General features: G+C 30.3%; 1 protein-coding gene and 1 long non-coding RNA gene across 2 annotated transcripts in view; one reads left to right on the top strand and one right to left on the bottom strand.

Annotated features, from left to right (window-relative positions):
• The window catches only part of LOC107455516 (fatty-acid amide hydrolase 2-A), a 37,171-nt gene extending 19,651 nt beyond the window's left edge, over positions 1–17,520 (bottom strand). Inside the window, exons 1-5 of the mRNA XM_043050736.3 lie at positions 17,350–17,520; positions 15,675–15,753; positions 10,397–10,586; positions 7,652–7,871; positions 3,540–3,749 (exon numbers count right to left, since the gene is read on the bottom strand). Of these exons, the coding sequence (XP_042906670.2) occupies positions 3,540–3,749; positions 7,652–7,871; positions 10,397–10,586; positions 15,675–15,742 (688 nt within the window). The 5' untranslated portion in view covers positions 15,743–15,753; positions 17,350–17,520. The remainder of the gene's footprint in view (positions 1–3,539; positions 3,750–7,651; positions 7,872–10,396; positions 10,587–15,674; positions 15,754–17,349) is intronic.
• An 852-nt stretch (positions 17,521–18,372) lies between these two features.
• The window catches only part of LOC147809408 (uncharacterized), a 67,414-nt gene continuing 64,674 nt past the window's right edge, over positions 18,373–21,112 (top strand). The window contains exon 1 of the long non-coding RNA XR_015433738.1: positions 18,373–18,506. This is a non-coding gene — a long non-coding RNA (uncharacterized LOC147809408). The remainder of the gene's footprint in view (positions 18,507–21,112) is intronic.

Here is a 21,112-nt window from a genome sequence, read left to right on the forward strand (position 1 = left end):
TTATAAAGTAAATTCCTTAAATGCTGCAAACTTCAAAAGGAATTCTGTATTTTATAACTTTTACACGTTTTTTAAAAGTGACAAATGGTTACCAATTTCATTCAAACTCACTTCAAGAAAGCTGAAGTTATTGAAAAATGGAAACCTAAATAAAAAGTGGTAAAACATGGTGGTAAGTATACTTACCACGGCCTTCAAAAGGGTTAAATTCGTATTAACAAAAACTTTATCATTAAAATTGTTTGAACTCCACACTTCATTCTTCATTATAAATTCTTTAATAAATCGAAATCGACTTAATCTTACACTTGCTTTACGTGTATCTCTGTAACAGGTTTAAAACCCCAAATTGTTGTCTAAGCTAACAAGCAACCACGTAATCATATTCTGTTGCTTATTTAATTCTATTCATTCTGATGTTCAGATTTTGAATGTTTGTTGTTTAGTTTTTGAATATTTGTTGTTTCATTTTCATTTTTTTTTTCGTATTCACTAGTATTCTTTTGCAATCTAAACATGTTTACATAATTCAGTTCCAATATATATTTTGCTATCTGTATAGCAAAATTAATATTTGTGTATCAGAATTAATCTAAATTTTATTTATTCTTAAATATTTTTAGCTTCTAAATATTTTTTTATTTCTGAGAGTATATTCTGATGATCAAAATCAAATGGTCAAAATTTGTTTAAATTTTAACTAACTAAATTAATTAACTGCAGTTAAATAACTAAAGCCTTTTGAAAAGAAAGCTTTAGTTAATAACAATTTTACTCAAGAGAAGTTCTACTTTATCTGTTGGAAAGCACTAACAAGTGAAACTAGGGAAGTGTGACTCGCCAATTTTGAAATAAACTAGTGGGATGTATGCCTTATGAGGAATAATTTCAGGGGCAACATTCGTTTCTGCCCATAGAAGGTTCTGTGAGAGATAAAAAATAATTCAATACATTGAAAAATCGGTATTTTTTTACTTCAATGCAGACTATTAGTTATTGTAATTATCTCATACTCCAATTAATTTTGTGGCGCTTTCACGTACTATATAATGCATATTTATTGTCAAAATTGATTTCGAAAATTTTATCTATCTGTAGTTTTCAGAAAAACCTGCTAGGTTAATTTTTAAAAAAATTGACATCAAATTTTTAAAAAAAAATTTTCAAAAAGTTTTCTAAATTAATTGAAGTATATGTAATTGCAAATCAATTAATTAATTTGCTAATTAATTTATTAATCAGCAAATTAATTAATTAACCAATTAATTACAAATTTATTGGAGTATGAGACAATTGCAATAACTAATAGTCTGCATTGAAGTAATAAAATACCGATTTTTCTATAAATTGAATGATTTTTTATCTCTCACAGGACCTTCTATGGGCCGAAACGAATGTTGCCAACTGAAATTATTCCTCATAAGGCATACATCCCACTAGTTTATTTCTAAATTGGCGAGTCACACTTCCCTAGTTTCCCTTTTGTAAGATAAAAAACGGCTGCTTTGTACTTAGTTCAACAAACTTGGTAGCAATCTACAGACTCATTTTAAATCAGTTCCAAACAAGTTAAATTTTCGAACTGATACAAGAGAGTTAATGTCTGAACATTGATGAAGCTTTATCATACCTCATATCGAAGACTGCTACACAAAATAGAACCTAGCCATTAACACCACCAAATCTTCACTACTAATTATTAGAAAACAAAGTAAAAAGAAAGTTATTTATCCAAATATTACTCTATTCAATGATACAATACCACTAGTTCGAAAGGCCACCTACCTAGTCGTCACCATTACTAGTACTTTAATCTGGAATTCCCATATTGATAATATTATTAGCAAAGCACAAGGGGTCTATCGAGCCCTGAAGTCGATTTTAAATTATAACTCAAAACTTGCACTCAAAGCAAAACGAACGCTATACTTTCAATGCATTCGTCCGATCATCAGATATGCAGCCCCTGCATGGAGCATAGCCACTGCTACTCAAAAGAAGAAACTAGAGAGTACTCAAAATAAATTTCTCAGATACATCACTGGAGCCCCCAAATCCATGAGTATGAAAGATATAAGAAAAGATTTAAAAATCAACAAAATAGATGAACATATAGCTGAACTATGTACAAATTTCTTCAGAGGTGCTCTCTCATGTGATACGTGCAACAACTTTAAAAACTTTGATTATGAGCTCATAAAAGACAATATAAAATATAGCCCGGTAACCGCCTTTTTCCTATCCGATCGGGTACTGTAACGTAAATTTTGTAAATAGTTGTAAATACTTGTATATAATTTTTCACTCGATATTCACCTACATATTTTTGCGCATTTATTATCATGTATTTTTCCTATTTCTCTGAGGCTATGTGGCTACTGTGTGCCTGCGAAACTCGGGGGTAATGTCTCGGGGGGTGGCGAGGCAGGGCAGTCTGCCACAAAAACCTCTTCTCTCTCTTAAATTTGTTAGTTTAATTTCGCTATTTTATTTTCATTTTCTCTCAGTAAGTGTTACTGAACCCTAACTTTCACCATTCAATTGCGCTTCGGCGATTTATTATACATTCCTACTCAGATGAATTAGTTCGAGCCTCTCTCGGGGCTGATGCTAAGATAACTACCACATATGAGTATGATGAAGCTTCAACATTTGCATTAATCTATTTCGTTTCTTATACTCTAACAATACATTTTCGTAAAAGGAATATCTTCAATTGTCTACTATGACTTAGTAAATGTCAGAGTAGACAATTAAATGCTATCCCTAAAATGCCACACTGTTGCCAATTGGCAGAATGTTCTTTTTTTTCTTCTTCACATTTCTTACTGTATTTATACTTTCATTTGCCCTAGTGAGGTTTTAAAGAATTTTTTGCAGGAAAGTCTCCAATCATATTAAAAGTTTATTGGTAACTAGGAAGTTAAATTTTTATTTCAATTCATGACTTAAAAGAATTATCTATTGAAGAGAACCATAAATATTTTTTTTATTTCCAATAAGCTGCACAATCGGTCTTGCCGATCAGCAGACCTAGTGCGTTCTCCAGATGTGGCATCCACTCTCTCAGGACCACCACAATTGGTGAGATACCGTTGGTCATGTTAATTTGGACGTCTAGTTTCTGCCACACTAGATGGCAGCACCGAGACTCTATTTGGATGCTAACACTAGGAATCTAATTTTACCGGAAATGCCAAGAGACAATAAGGCACTCCAGGGATCTTTTACATGCCGCATAATTATACAACATGGCCGCTGAGGATTTTCTGCATCCCGAAAATCTGGTGTCTGGGCCGGGGATCGAACTCACAAACTTGGGCTCAGAAGGCCGACGACAAACCAACTGCGCCACCCAGCAACACCATAAATATGTAAGTAAATCTTTTTGTTTTGTTTAAAAAGACATTCACTCAAGAATTAAGGACAGCCTTGATATATAATTAAGCGGACATAAGATTCAATTCATTTCCCTTATTTGAAAGTCAGTTTTCATTTGCTGGAATTCCACGCACAAGAAAACTTAAATGAATACTTACCCGAACTCCCACCAGGTGTTCGATTACAGTCATACGGATTTAAAGTCTTTCCGTAGAGAATATTTGTTGTATCCAATCCTAATCCACTTTCAGCAGAGTTCGTGGTAGCCAATATTATTGCCCCAGATGATTTTAATAATTCTACAGCGGGTGCATCTTCAGTAGCTATAAGATCTTTAAATAAAGTCGAAGCTGCAGTACTATGGCATCCTAAATATGTAAAATATAAGTAACCTATTAGAAAAGTGCATGATATTAAGCATAATTAACTAAATAGAATGATAAAAAAATATTGTAGCAAAATCATTACATTATAATATTTAAAAAAAAAAATCACGAGGAAATGTGTTTTGTAGTGTAATTTATGAATAAGAATCATGGAATAATGGGAAATAAATTCGGGATATTAATTCTGGTCATAAATTCAGAATATTAACCAAAACTGACAATTTGAGAGATAAATGAGAAACAAACAAACATTTAAGGTAGAAATGTGCTTCGTAGTATAATTTATGAATAGGAATCATGGAATAATAGGAAATAAATTCAGGATAATAATTCCGGATATAAATTCAGAATATATTAATCACAACTGACAATTTGAGAAATAAATGAAAAAGAAAAGAAAGAAAAGAAACATACTTTTATTTAATACTAGAATAATAATTAACAGTATTTAGTACATAGAAGTACATTTATTTTTTATGAATTTTTTTTTATATTCAGTATTCGAAAGTGTAACATTTTCGAAAGTGTAACATTTAGTAAACCTCCTAAAAAAACTATTATCTTAGATACTTAATCTGTAGATGGTAACCATTTTAAAACATGAAATCTTGTATAGTTTGTCTAAAGTAAGAACTTCCCTAGCCATTTGTCTGCACCCGTAGCCGTGACTATGGTAACGGGGTATAACTATTTCAACTAGGAGTGTGGGGTCACTGTTTAAGACAGGTTTTGGCTTGGGTCGGAAAGAGAAAAGGATCTTTTTCTTCGGTCTAATGTGTTAGCCGTAGAGTGAAGAGAAACTACCCTCCCTGAAAAATGCACTATTCTTGCTTCCATAACAGCAGACGGCCTCACACTTTGTGGCAGGGGGAATTCTTACCGTAGACAAGCTAAAATCAAGTATTCGCCTCAATTTAGATTCCGTTTATTCTTGGGAAATAACTATTTATCAGTTTTACTGAGGAAATGTTCTACTTTGTATCAGTTGGAAAGCACTGAGTCAAAAAAGAAATGGTTTCTACGCTCTTAGTTCAACTGACTCGGTAGCAATCTACGTACTCATTTGAGATCAGTACCGAACTAGTTCATTTTTCCTAACTGATACAAGAAAGTTATTATCCGATAGTTGATAGAGCCTCCATAAATGCTTTAATATTATGCGTTTCTTACACTATCAAAGAGTCCCGCAGTGGACTGATCGTTAAGACACGGTTCCCAGCAGATCACCGAAGTCAAGCATCACTGACTGCGGTCAGTGTGCGGGTGAGTGACCACTTGGATCAGTCTGCGTAGGGACCGAGGGTGTGCGGTATTGGTCCTCGTTAAACTGTTCTACCGTAAAGTGCTCGACTTCGCGTGCAGGTGGTCGAGCTACCGAAGCGGGGGTGCCATCCCATTTGCAGAGGATCAAAATTGTGATGGCATGTCTTCGGATCATCCTCAGGGATGTTTCCCAGACCGTCGCCAATAGCCCATTGTGCAGCTCTAGTGCGACGTAAATTAACTAAAACAACAACTACACTATCAAAGTACAGATACCTAATGTATTTTTTTTGTCGTATGCCTGTTTTAGACAGTGGGGGTGCGATTGTTCCTGTTTTTCAGTGGCGCCATCTATGGCCAGGAATTCGACTTCTACCACGCCATTCACTCAACCACAACCCGTTTATAGGGCGGGTCACATTCAAACACAAAAGAGAAAGGACATAGAACACACACAGAGAGAAAAAAACATCCATGCCTTGGCCGGGATTCGAACCCAGGACCTTTCTGATGCAAGGACAGTTCCCTGCCCCTAGCACAGGCTCTGGCACCTAATGTATTAGGAAGTAGAGTGCTCACTCAACTCTATTTCTAAAACACCGACGTGACCCAGGTTCAAATCCCAGAGATGAGTGGTTGCTGTGAGTTTTGTTTCCGGCTTTCAACGACTGTAATGCTAGCGTAAAATTATCCTAAGGGACGCATATTATGCATTAGTATCCCCTTGCCTTCACGCTAACCGAAAGAAGTTCTTGTGGTTTTTCTCTCTGTGTAATACAGGTTAGTTCCATGAAAAAGTCCATCAGGGAGACAAGTTTGTCCAAATGCTTGTTCCTGCAGTTCCATTGTCTTTTTTGGCTGGATTCAAAATTAAATGACTGTAATGTTGATCGTTGACGGTCGCAACACAAAAATTTATCGATTGTTCATAGACAGTAATAAAATAAAATAAATACTTATTGTAAACATAAATATTTTCAAAAGTTTGAGTCCTTTATAGTTTTCACGTAAACCTTTCTCTAAATATCTTGACGAAAATTACAAATTTTTTGTTATGTTTGAAATTTTTAAGTCAGAGTGTTTTTTTTTTTTGTTGATACATTTAAATTTTTTTGAATGCAATCTAGAGGAATAATTACTTTGAATTTAGCTCCAAAATATTTTCTCGCGAACTGAAATATTCATCTGCCTTCGACAACTGCGTAAATTAGCAGGAAATAAAATGTTTTGTTGAGTTGCATTCAAATTATGTTTTACTTGCAATCAGTCTATGAATTTGTAATTACCTCCTATATGAATCCGAAGATTTATAATATTTTTATAACATTATTAAAAGTAATGATAATGAAAAGATGCTAAATATGTTATTATTTTAAAGGTAATTAATTGCAATTTTATAAATGCTAACGGTATCAACCGTATCGTGTTAAAGACACGCTTATTAAACATTTAGTTACTGCAGTTGGCTTCCCTGTGGCGACGAAATTAAACGATGCACTACCTCGCGAAGAATTCACATTTTATGTGAATATTTATTTATAATTATATTTATACCGGCTAAATACGGTACTTGTAACACGAAAGGCTTAAGAGTGAAATGGCTTTAATAAAAACAACAGAAACTTTACCTCATAATTTTACTCTAAATTCGTAAAAGATTTATACGTATCTGATCAAAAAATATCTTGTTTTTGTAAATGATTAGTTCTATCATTATCAGTATGTAACTGATACTAAACAAAAATGACGCATCTCACATAGAAGGAGAAAGAAATGTTTGGTTTTCGGTGTTCTACTTAAGAAATCTGAGAATTTCTTCTCCTTTAATTGCAAAATTAGCGAAAAATAACTAAGCATGAACTGAAGAATTATTAACTTATCCGATGATAAAATGAATACCAGTAACTTTATTGTTCTCTTTAATAGAGGACGATAATTTTCTTAAAACCTGACTTTTTTCCAGCATTACTGTTACACAGTAAAATATTTCGCTTTAATTTACTAGAAATTGCTTAGTAGCATTAAAGAATACTCATCAGTTGAAAATCACCTGTAACTTGATCTACAATCAGTTCCTGCTTGTTTCACTACAAGAGAAATCGTTGTATATATATATATATATATATATATATATATATATATATATATATATATATATATATATATATATATATATATATATATATATATATATATATATATATATATAATATATAATATATATATATATATATATATATATATATATATATATATATATATATATATATATATATATATATATATATATATATATATATATATATATATATATAATAAATAAATAAATACAAGAAAACACTAAGAAAGTTAAGAAAAACAAAAAGTAAAAAGCACTCTGTTTTGCGGATATAATCGTGTGGGCTGAAGAAAAGATTATATCTTTTTTTTTCCGGCTTTTTTTCCGGTTTTTTAATTAAAATTTCATATATATATATATACTGTTTTTTTTTTTTTTTTTTTTTTTTTAATAATATGTTGTTTGTTATTTTTTTACTTAGTATTTCCCACCCCCTTTTTTTCATATGTCTATAAATTTTCTTTGTTTTATTCTTCATTTTGAACTAGTAAGCTGTATTTACCTTTAACTTTAAAAAGAACTTTAATTGTAACTGGAACGCCAAGGAGTGGCTTTTGTTTTTCTAACCACTCTCTTGTATAAAATCCTGATTTCACAAGATAATCGCACTCTTTTGCCTCCTTAACAGCTTTTTCAAATCGGTTTTCCGCCACAGCATTAATGTATGGATTAACTTCATTTATTCTTTCGATGTATGCTTTGACAACTTCTTCACTCGTAATCTAAATAAAAGATTTTAAGCAACATTTTTCATCTTATATCTGAAAATATAAATCTGGAGACAGTTGGGAAATATAAATATGGGAAAGCTGGGATGCCACGGACGACTAAAGATGTAAAGAGTGGTAAAAGCTCAATATTATTTTTTATTTATTTAATCTACTTAATTATTCAATCGAAACTATCACCATGACTTACAATTAAAATTATTCATATTTAAATCCAAAACATATATCACAATTACATTCACTTTTAATAATAAACTGAAAAAACTGTGTTAGTGAAGGCTGTAAATTTTAAAAAAGTTGTATTATCGGTCATGGACGACGTTACTGAAAAACATAAACAGCGAATTTAAGCACCCTCTGCCTTCAATTCGCTTGGTTTAGCCAGGCAAGCATGCTGATATTGGCAAGTGACATTACAAACAACAACAATAGATTTTTACTCTTTACTCGTCATCTTCTATACTTCTATTCTTCTACTGTTGTTATAAGCGGGCTGTACTAAGCGGTAAAATTTTGTAATTTTCTTCTGCATTTCTGTGTTTCTATCCTTAACTCTGTTTCTTGACATAGAAAAAGGTTTTGTTTTAATAGAAGTAGAACCTAAACTTGAGATGGGCCGACTGCATGGAAAGAGACTTTTCAGTCTTAAAAGTCTCAAACTGGAAGACAACTGCCAGGCGGAGGCAGGCCTGGAGGAAGTTGATTGAGAAGGCCAGGGCCCACCCGGGGCTGTCCTGCCATTGAGGAAGGAAGGAAGAACCTAAACTGCATGGTTTACGTGGCATAATAACTTAACTTTCTCCTAAGGTAACATTTTGAGCTTAACTGTTAAGTTTAATATCGCTTCCAGATCGATATTTCACGAATTTTGGAAATTCTACAAAAAATGCACCAAAATTTCCAGAAACATATTATTCCCTTCACACAGAAATCATGATATTTCCCCCTAAAAATGCTCTACTTGACAATTTGTAAACGTGGCTCATCATGTTATGTTGCCCTAAACCCCAAGAGCGAACGTTAAAGAGCGGTTATGTAAGGTGCATATATGGCAGTACTTTTACTTTCGTTACTTGTACCACCGGGACAAGTAAAAAGTACGTACTTTTTCTTGTACTACGTTACTTTTTAAATTTAGTACTTTTACTTGTACTTTCGTTACTTTTTTAGGGAAAAAGTACAAGTATTTGTAACGGAAATGTCGAATGAAATCGTTACTTTTTTCTAAAACTCGGTAAGCTATCTGAAAAAAAACAAAAAAACAAAATGCTTTGGAAATGCAATTATTTTGCAAAATGAATAAAAATATTAATTAGCAAGTTATTTTCATTAATTTTCGAGTTTAATGTATTTGTTTAATACATTTTAAATAAAAAAATTTGTATTTTGCTATTACGTTTTTCAATTTTCTGTTTGAACTCACTAATAATAAATTTTTTGTCTTAATACATTTTTTACTAAATACATTTTTACCTAGTACATTTTTTACTAAAACTATGTTTACGCCCGACCTTGTCAAACAATGCCCTGTCAAATCTCTAAGAACTTCAGAACTATTTGTGCTACTGAAAACTATTATAATTACTATTTTAACTCTTGAAAACTCGAAGGTATTAATTTAGCCGCTGATACTAAATATCGTTTACAAATTTTAATTTTTCCGTTAGGCAGAAATGTTCGGAAAATGATTTTCTTGCATGACTTCAGCATTAGCCAGTGTTACAAATAAAATTGTAGACTGTTCTGTTTCAACTTATACTGCACATTCAATTATTTTTTACTAGCTCAAAGATCACAAAGCTTTCTGAAACCCCATGTTTGCTTTGTTTATGTTTGTGCTTTTAAAACGCGTTTCTATAAAGTAAAATAATTTTAAATCAATGGTAATTTAAATAAATAAAAATATACTAAAAATTAAAATAAATAGATAAAATTTTTTTCTTGAGCAAATCCATAAAAAGTTTGATATTAAAATTATATTATACGATTATATTATGAAATTATATTATAATATTCCTCCGAATTTAAAAATAAATAAATGTCCATAACTTTCAAAATTAAAAATAATTAAATAAATAACAACAATTTTGCAAAAACATTAAAGAACATAAGAATATTCTATAAAATTTTAGGTGACGATTGGTGTAAATTATAAAATTTTAGGTTTTTCGATTTCCTAGAAGTGTACTTTGAAATCGTTACTTTTTTTGTTTAGTACCTGTACTTTTACTTGTATTTTTTACTCGTTACTTTTTAAAATAAGAACTTTTTACTTTTAACTCGTTACCTTTTTAAAAAATACTTGTACTTTTACTCGTTACTTTTTAAAAGTAACGTTGCCGTGTATGGTAAGGTGCATAGTAAAATAAAGTTAAACGGCTTATTTTCCACATAGAATTTTTGAAAATTATGCTGATTCCTCTCTCTCTGAAAAAAAAAATGTTTCCTTATCTTCCTGCGGGTATATAAAAATTGCGTTTTCGAAAATTAAAAAAAAAACTTATACTACAGATACTTACTTTTCCATTGCGAATTTCTTCAGCTATCTTCGTTGCCGACAATAGTAATAAATCATTTTTGATCGATGGGATCGGTTTTCCCTTACCCCAGTGGCCCATTGAAACAATAACATACCACAAAAAACAACCAGTCTGGTGTAGAATTCTTAAAAACCAATATGCAGCAAATGACCACTCCTCATCTTCTTTGCTAGGGATAAACACGAACAGGTTTTTAAAATCTGCTCTGAGAGTTAATCAAAATAAAGAATAGAAATAGCTTGAATAATAGTATACTTAACAAAATCTTTTAATATCTTTGTTATAAAGCGTACATATATATAAGTTCAAAATGTAGACAAAACTAGAAAAAATTACAGAACAATGAAAGAAGGGGAAAAAAATAATAATAAATATTAAAATAACAAGAAACCGGAAAAAACAACCAGAAGAAAAGGACAAAAATTTTAAAAAAATCCGGAAAATAAAAGATATAATTTCTTCATCAGCTCACACGATTATATCCACACAAAGGAGTGCTTTCTAATATTGTATCAATATATAGCCAAAGCAAAATATATCAATACAATAGCGTGAGGAGCACTCAAAAAATTTTGCAAAAAAAAATTACAACAAATAAAATAGAACACAATAAGTAAAAATATCACGTAAAAACAGAAAATAAAATATAAAGAAATAACAGAATAAAACATGAAATGAAATAAAGAAAGCGAGTGGCGAATTCAAATGAACTTACATGAACATACATTTTTTCCGGTTTCTTGTTATTTTTAGTTTTTTTCCGGTTTCTTCTTATTTTTATTATTATTATTATTATTATTTCCCCCTTCTTTCATTGTTCTGTAATTTTTCCCCTGTTTTCACTACATTTTGGTCCCGCAGTGGACTGATCGTTAAGGCACGGTTCCCAGCTGATCACCGAAGTCAAGCATCACTGGCTACGGTCAGTGAGAGGGTGGGTGACCACTTGGATCAGTCTGCGTAGGGACCGAGGGTGTGCGGTATTGGTCCTCGTTAAACTGTGCTACCGTAAAGTGCTCGACTTCGCGCGCAGGTCGTCGGACTACCGAAGCGGGGGTGTCATCCCCTCCGCAGAGGATCAAAATTGTGATGGCATGTCTTTGGATCATCCTCCGGGATGTTTCCCAGATCGTCGCCAATTGCCCATTGTGCAGCTCTAGTGCGACGTAAATTAACAACAACAACATCTCTACATTTTGATCTTATTTTATGAGTTCTGTTTACTTGCAGTTTATGCGCAATAAATAAAACTTATTGTTTTTCTTAATTTTCCAGGTGTTTTTTTGTATTTATTTATTATGCTATATATATATATATATATATATATATATAATTTCAGATTAAGACCTTTCCTAGTGGCCGGAACAGCCTGGTTGGCGTGGCACTGGACACACGTTTGTGAGATCATGAGTTCAAATCCATCCGGCTGAAGAATCATTGTATAGGAAATGTTGACTGGTGCACTTTAAATCTGTCGGTTCATGAAGTGTTCCATATTCCCTTAACAAATCAATATGTCTGGGGGTACTGAATTGGAGATTGACCTCTCAGGTCAAAATTACGAAGACTGGATGTATGAATGGGTCAGCCCTATTAACGGGTGTGACAGAAGTCGAAGTCTTAACCATAGATGGCGCCACTGAAAAACAAGAACAATCACATTCCCTCTGCCTTAATGACTGACGACAACAACAACAACCTTTCCTTGTTTGTCGGTGAAAGAAAGAAAAAAAAATCTTTCATTTGCTCAAATTTATTTTATTTAGATTTTATTTTGAAATTCTCTGTGGTAACAAAATTTATTCTTCCTTTTCATAATTTGAATAAATAAAATTAGTTTAATTTGATTTAGATCACCAATAAAAAATAATATTTTTCAAAATGAAAAACTATTTCTGCCTATAATTGCAATTCAATTTCATCTTACTACCACTTGGGAAGTTCATATTCGGCCGGAGCAAAAGTAGGCAGATGCACTATACTGATTCTAAGTAAACAATCTTGGTAGCAAATGTTTTGGAATATAAACTGTTGGCACAATTTGAAGAGCGTGCCTTAAGCTTTTAAAAATGATGCATGCATTTTTGAAACATTTACATCGATCAGAAGTTAAGAAGGTTCAAAAACTTCTTCTCTTTTTAATACTACTATAATTCTTAAAACAATCTTATATATATATCGCATTCCTATGGGATGCTGTTACAATTGCTGGTTTCTGAAGCTTAAAAAAAGTTACTGTAACTTCCTCTCCTCATTTTGGTCCATTCGACATAGATTTAATATATATATATATATATATATATATATATATATATATATATATATATATATATATATATATATATATATATATATATATATATATATATATATATATATATATATATATATATATATATATATATATATATATATATATATATATATATATATATATATATATATATATATATATATATATGGGTGATTCTTTTTAAACATGACAATTCGGACCAAAAAATTTCTTCAAATTTAAGGTCTTCAAAATAATTTAATTTTTTTTGTATACTTCTTTAGTTACATACATTAATATCTGACAGACAGCAGTGTAGTTTATTGACATTTGCTCGAGAAAAAAAAAATGAAATTTACCAAATCTTGAATGCCAGGAAAATGACATATTAGCTTAGAAGTTTAAAAAACAGTCATTTTAAGTTAATAGTAAGTAACTCAACTTAAGCCTTTATGTTAGATGGACCATAAATTGCTTAAAATAATTCTTTTTTATCCACTGTGGAAAGAATCAAATTTTTTTTTGTTGCTTATGTGTGCAGAATAAAATTGTGTATAATAATCAACCATTAAATAAATAAATAACTTTGAATACATCCAACCATATTACAATCATACATAAACTTTGTATTAGGCTAATATTTGCTTTCCCTCCTTACAGTATTAGCAGTTTAAAAAGAAATTTAAGGTAACAATTCAATGTCCCGGAATTCTTAAGCAAGCAAAATGACAGCCAGGATAGTGACAAATTCGCCATTTTATAGCATATAACTTTACTTTAATTTAATATTTTGACCTAAGACGTTTACATTCTGCAGAAAACAACAGGATTTCTTAAAATAACTCAGATAAATCTATGTAGTTTATGTTATTAATGATTTCAAGAAGCCAGAAAAATGACAACATAAAAACCTACTCATCTTGAAAAATTTTTTGAAATAGATTTTGAACCGGAAAATTAGTTCTTTATTCATACAACAAGACATGTTCATATAGGAGGATATTTGATCAATCTATTAAAATAAGATATTGATTGCTGGCGTTATCTATTTTGGTTATAAACCACTAAATAAAAGTAGCCAGGAAGATGACAGATTTTTTTAGGACAAACAAATTATTGACAGAAAAAATTATTTTAAGCGAAGTTTTTGTAAATAATACCCTCTGCGCATATTCTAGAAATGCTTACACCGGTTGAGATAAAAAAATTGGATATCGAAAAATCTATGGGAAGTTTTGAAGTTAGTTATTATTGGAAACATTGCTTGGGACATGCCAGGAAAATGACATTTTGAAGTTCAATTAAATTTTTTAACTGTACAAAACAGTCAATGCTAGTGCAAAGTCATTTTAAAATGCTAACAGCAATGCAATTTATTAATTATTTTAAAATAAAGTTCTTTTAGTATTATAGTATTAGATCTTGGAGCAAGGGATAGTGAATTGTCATATTTCGTGAGAATCACCCATATATATATATATATACGCAATGTAGGAGTTTATGCAGCATAAGATGAAATAACGACGATGATTTAACAATCAAACTTAACATTTAATAGAAATAAAAAGGAAATTACAATGACATGATTGGTTAGAGCTGCCTTCTCGCAGTATCACCAAATCGCATGTGTATAAGAAATTAGATTGTTCTATCGAAGAGAGAGAGTTAATTATAAATTCGGGATTTCCCCATCTGGACTCGCTGGCGCCTCTCAATGACAAAAAGGATGATGAAATCTCTTAAAGTATTACATGATGGTGGATGATGTAATAATCACAGTTATTACACTATGACACTGAAACTCCTTATATATATATATATATATATATATATATATATATATATATATATATGCCCGATCTTACGCTTTTATAAAGAATTAAAAATGGTATAATATTATACAGCCGATTTACTTAAAACTTTCAAACAAACTTCTCACCTTTTAATTTAAGTTTAATCTACGTAAGAAATGAATATTTTGTTTACATAACGTGGTAGTTAAAAGATCTCGTTTCGTTCAAAATTAGGCGAAAATTGTCATCAATCTCATATAACTATTTTAATTATTTTTTACTTTATTTATTTTACTAGGAGAATTTGATGCCTGGATAAATGTTATGTTCCCCCAAATTTGTATTGATGAGTCAAAAAGTATGGAGGAATCCGTAAGGTCTGGACAGAGGCGAATGGTTACGCCGATTTTCTAAACTCTTTGGCATGAATGATTAGAGTTTAAATCTTGCTGTAACCCTGGATGTAACTTCATGATGTCTTTCTCTTATTTACGCTATCCGTTTTTCAATTTGACGAAGATTTTGAACCCATCTTTGTAATGAGCACACAAGTCGTCATAAGCATTTGTAACAATAAATAAATAAGTAATGTAATAAGTAAATAAATAAGTAACAATAAATAAATAATGAAAAAGGAAAGAAAATAGAAAACGTTTTGCTCTAATGCTTTTCTTTCTTTTTCTTCTCTTCTACGTGTCGAGATCTAAATGGAGTTAACATTCAAAATTGTATAATTTTTTTTTTCAGTTAACGTCCTTTTTGTCTCCTTAAAACGCTTTTTACGATAAGTAAATAGTGTTTGGCTTATAAAGCTTGAAAAATGTCACATAAAAAATAGTCATCTGTAATTTTGATAATGTTGTCATCAGCCATTAAGCAGAAGACTTGCGATTGTTCTTGTTTTCCAGTGGAGCTATTTATAGCCAAGAATTCAACTTCTGCCACACCCATACGTCACACCTACTTATAGGACGGACCCATTCATACTTCCGTTCATTCATCCACAGATCGTAATTTTGACCTGAACCAGAGAACGATCAATCTCCGACTCAGTACCACCAGAGGTATGATTTGTTATGGGAACATGAAGAACTTAGAGACCCGACAGATTTAACGTGCACCAGTCACCATTGCCAACGAGTCTCTCCCGGTCACCTGTAATTCTAATACGTGTATAAAAACATTAAAATACCTGTTTTTAAATCCTTGATTTCGTTCCTGAAAAAATTCCTTAATTTTCTCATTAATGGATTTTATCATATTTATGGGATCTGAAAAATACGATACAAACAATTAAGGATAACATTTTAATATTAAATAAAAAAAAGTTCAAACATAAGTTTAAAATGTAAGCCTATAAACTATTTTCAATGAAAATATCATTCATATACATTTAATATATTAAAATATCATTCATAACTTTTATTTGATATACAGGAGGGTGCGTCTAGGTTATTCTGATTTCTGCGAAAAAGCATCTCCATGCTACTTTTTTCTATACAGCTTTTTTTAAATTATTTAAAAATTGAATAATGACTCTGAGTTTTTTACAATAGTTTAATGAAAGCATATTTGAATACGAACACTTTTATGAAAAAATGTAACTAACTTTTACACCTTAATTTCCTTCAGATCTAAAATTCGAAGAAAAAAACGAAATGAAATTATGATGTCTTACTTTTACGATTGAAGTTAAAGTAGAAGAATTAATTTTTTTTAAAAAACAACATTTTTTTATGGGTCTACAAAAAATATAATAAATATTGTATAGCGTTTAACTTATAAAAATAGAGAATATATAAAGTAATACAGACTATTATTATAGATTATAATTCCTTACAAAATTTGTAGAATTAATTAAGAAAGCAGATGAAAAGTCGATGGTTTATTTAGATTTATTATAGTTATTCCAACATTTCTCCCTTGGGGCCTTGTTTTAAACCATGAGTCCATGACACAGTGACATATTCTTTTTTCTCAGTTTTCCTCCCTCCTAATTTGATTTACAGTACTGTATGCCCAAAAATCTTCAATACGTAATGTCTTTTGCTTGTATATTTAATTTCTTTTTTAATTTCCTTTTTTATTTTTTAATAGTCATTGAACAGCCGACCCAAATTTTGGTCTACGGCCACTAATGTTCATCTTCATAGCTTTGCAATTTTGAACCCCATCCAGAAGGCAAGAAAACTATCGGATCAAGTATTGGGAGAAATTTGCCCTCGTCTAGGACTTCTTTTTTCCAACTAACCAGCATTAACGTTACATGGAGTTGAAAAACACGAAAACCTTTCACTCTTAGCTAACAGCAAGTGAACTACAACCGGTGATCAGTCTACTACTGACACTATTTTACGTCAGCACTGTGGTCGGTACGGGACAGTTGCGGAATTCGTATCGACCAGCCATCGCTGGGATTTGAACCCGGTTCATTTCATTGGAAGGCAAACGCTCTATCCTTTGAGCCACCACACCACCACTCTCTTTAATTCCCTTAAAGAATTCCTGAAATAGAGCATGCCCTTATACGTAGTAATAAATCAAAAATTTTACGATTTTAAAAATAATTTACGCCAAAAGTTTTTTTTTTTTTTTTGTCTAATGATACATTAACGGAATACTTAAGTTCAAAGCATAGTTTTTGTGTTTTATTACCTTAATATTAATTTTATTACCTTATTATACCTTAATTAATTACAATATTCATCAAAATATATACGTGTTGAATTCCAGTTTAAATATCCAGTTAGTTGAAGAAGAAAAAACTACAATCTACGCGTTGTAAAACAACAGAATTACTAATTCACTAAAAATTAAAATTAAAATATTGAAAATTAAATATTATTATAATTTAAAATTTTACATACTTTTTGATATCCCATAAAGCTTTGTCCAAATTGATAGGCAAGTTAAACTGCTTCCTACGAAACTACAACTGTTGCAATATATTAGATAATATTAGAGATATTTAAATTCGACATCTCACCCCTACGGCCATCTATCCTAGACTTACCCTATATCATACAAATACACAATATGGTATCGGATATGCAGTTTTTTATTATCTTTCAAATTAATATGCATAATATTATTCAAAACTTGTGATTTATCAGTTTTCTTTAACAACAGCACATGATCTGATATTTTTCAGACAATTACGTCGTGACGTCATAAAACCGCTAAAAAATTAATTAGGTCATAAGACTCAACTTCACAGTATTGTTCACTATCGTTTTGCTAGAAAGAAACAATTTTTCCGTTAATAATTTGTGAAATACAATAATAGACTTTTCAATGAGCATGTCTTAAATTTTCAACAATCTTTTATTGAATCTATTTAAATATTTAAGAAAAAAGGAAAAAGGAACAATCGTAACTTTAGATTCTTTATTTTTCATCAAGGTCAAGAACTGATCTGTTCAACTTTATGATTCCATGATAAGATGTAAATCGTGATACGACGAATACTTGTCTCTTTTTTTAAATTAGCAGTTACGAATAAGTGATTACAAAAGGGGCCGTTCAAGAAGTACGTACATCCCGAAGGGGGGAGAGGGGGTTTGCTATTTTGTACGGTTTTGTACTATGGGGAGGGGGGGAGGTATTATACAAAGTACGTACGTTATAAGCATACACAATCTAAATTTGACTTTTTCCTACACACTTCTTAAATAAATATTTAATTTTATTTAAAACGTAATTATTTTAATTTTTATGAAAAAGGGGGGTAGACTAATAAAATGTACGTACTCTAGGGGGGGGAGTAAGACCTTATGTACGGTAATGTACGAAGGGGGGGGAGGGGTTTAAAATTTCTCTATTTTTGTGTACGTACTTTTTGAGCGGCCCCTAACTAAATAACATTTTTTGACAATGCAACAACTTGATCGGTTTATTGACGATTATGAGTCACATGTAGAATTCAAGATTCTTTTTCCATTAAAGGAAATAATAATTATGTATAATAATATTATTGTAAATTAAATTATGCATTATTTTCAGTATCCAAAAATGCCAATGCAAGGTAAGTTTGTGAAACATAAATGCTAAATCTGAATTGGAGATTTATTTTGCCCTTAAATTAAACATTAGAACTTTAACATACATTTAATCTTACAGTAAACTAAAAATTTTAAATATGTGTATATTGTAAGCTAGATAAAGTTTTGAAACAATGTTAAAGTTTTCTATAAAAATTATTTTTTCAGTTTAATTAAACATTTGTGCTTAAACATAATATTTAATTTTGCAATAACTTGAATAATTTCTTTCTGTATATTGCTTAAGCGAGAAAAATTTTTGAAGCAATGTTATAAAATCTGCCTTGGAGAGTTATTTCATTATTTAATTAAATAATTTAACTTTTAACATAATATTTAATTTTGTAACTCACTAAATGCTGATTTTGCTGTTAACTAAATATAACTAAATAATAGATTAGTAACTATATTTCTGTTTAATTTTCAGCCTTAAAATAAATTAAAAATTTTTGCACAAGAACATTTTTCACAATTTTGAAACCATAATTTAACTTTTGAATTGGCATAAATTTGTTTATCATAGAGCAGTGGTTTCCAACTGACGGCCCAGGGGCCGCATCCGGCCTGCGAAGCTTTTTTTTGTGGCCCACAAACTAAAATATATTAGTTGTCATTTTTTTACGGACAATTTTCGTAAAAAATCTGTATGGGTTTAAAATACTTTTCTCGTTAATAAAAACCTAATTTCTTCGTTTTTGTGAAATTTAACATACCAACGTTGCAAAAAAAATTTATTTATCAGGTTTTGCATCCAAGAAAATATTTATTCAATTACAAAAATAATCGTGCATGTTGCTGTTCCTTATTTCATTTTTCTGTATTTTGTGAACATAATTTAGCATGTGTGTATCAGAAATTTTCTAGAGGAAATTCTCCGATTTAACTTTTTGAAACCACTCATTTTGGACGAAAATATTTACACACACATTTGTAAATTTAAAATGTAAATATCTATTCTCTGGTGGTTGCAGCAGACAAACCCAATTTTTTCATTTAACATTTTGTGTGCTACTATGTACGTTTTAATACCAGCCTTTTCAAAGTTTTATATCTTAACAATTACGCATCTGTTGCACATTAATTGTTTAATACATAGGTGCACATTAAAGTTATTGTAGCCCGAATTTTTTTAATATGCAATTTGATATTCTTGAAAATCTACTTCTTATTTCAATTTGTAATTCAATACTTTTGTTTTGCACAACTTGGTAAAAACTTGACAGTGATATTTAATGTTCCTGTAAACATAAAAGAGTCCTGCATAAAATTTTGATAAAATTGTGGTCAGCCATTTGATTTGTGTTTTTAATTGTGGCCCCCGGCTTCATGTAAGTTGGAAACCCCTGTCATAGAGTAAAGAGACAATTAATAAAATGAGACAATTTTTGTTTTCTCTCAAATTCCAAATTATATTACTAAGTTAATATTACTTAATTTTGCTTAATGATTAATCAGATACATTTTTAAGGGTTTAGACTATAAAAATAATAATATTAATTGCCAAACAATGTTGCAACTGTGATATTGTATGAGATGGACATTTCGAAACCTAAACTCGTTAATTTCAAGAAACTGAAACATAATTTAAAATTTTATAAACCTTTGAAAATTATTTTTACACTATCTTAAATCACATGGCAAACCTATTTTCTTTCACACTAGAAGCAATGCACATCAAAACTACTAAGAAAAATATGTAGATAATAATAATTAAATAAATAGCTAAAAAAAATTATATGTTTTTTTACGAAGAAGTAATGAATAAAATAATGGGCATGACCTATAAAAATTAATAAGAAGAATGTCAGTGATGGTTATTAGATTTTATTAGTGTTATTCGAAAACTGCCGACTTATAATTTGTTCTTTAAATATTTCAAAATAAATACTTGTAACACATTATTGTAAAAACAAGAAATATTTAAAGAAATATAATATAAATGATACATTAAAATATATATAAACAATTTTAATATAAACAAAATGTTATGGAAAATTAACTGAGATCTTATCAACTACATAAAGTTACATATAGAACATATAGAACAGTTACATATAGAATTTTATTTCCCACTTTTTTCGAGCAGAAGCATGGGAAAGATGTTACCTTTTTCAGTTTTTTAGTGTTTTTAAATTATTTTATTTCATATTTTTTTGTTTTAGTGGATTCGTCAATTTTTTTTTATTATTACCTTTTATTTTTTCTCAATATTTACTCATCTTTGTATATTTAGTACTGACCATAATTGTATTTATAGTGTTTAATCTACAAAAGCTTAATTAACCTAATTACATAATTATGGATGCTAACTATTTAATTCATCCGTAAAATATTGCATAGTTAAACCACAATAACGGAAACTGTCAAAAACATAGCACTTCATCACAGTTGCAACACTGGCCCATGAAGGAGGATTGAAACTAAAACCTTCGCGTTTGAGTTTGACTCTCTAACCGACTAAGCTAGTTATGCTGCACATGTGACTGCATTATATAAATGTTGTTGTTGTTTCTAATATAACTTGCCAATATCAGCAAACCTGTTTGGCGAAACCAAGCAAATTTAATGCAGAGGGTGCGTTTCTTGTTCT

The sequence above is a fragment of the Parasteatoda tepidariorum genome, chromosome 5, assembly GCF_982258835.1.
Source record: "Parasteatoda tepidariorum strain Cologne lab strain chromosome 5, Ptep-v5.0, whole genome shotgun sequence".
Classification (NCBI taxonomy): domain Eukaryota; kingdom Metazoa; phylum Arthropoda; class Arachnida; order Araneae; family Theridiidae; genus Parasteatoda; species Parasteatoda tepidariorum.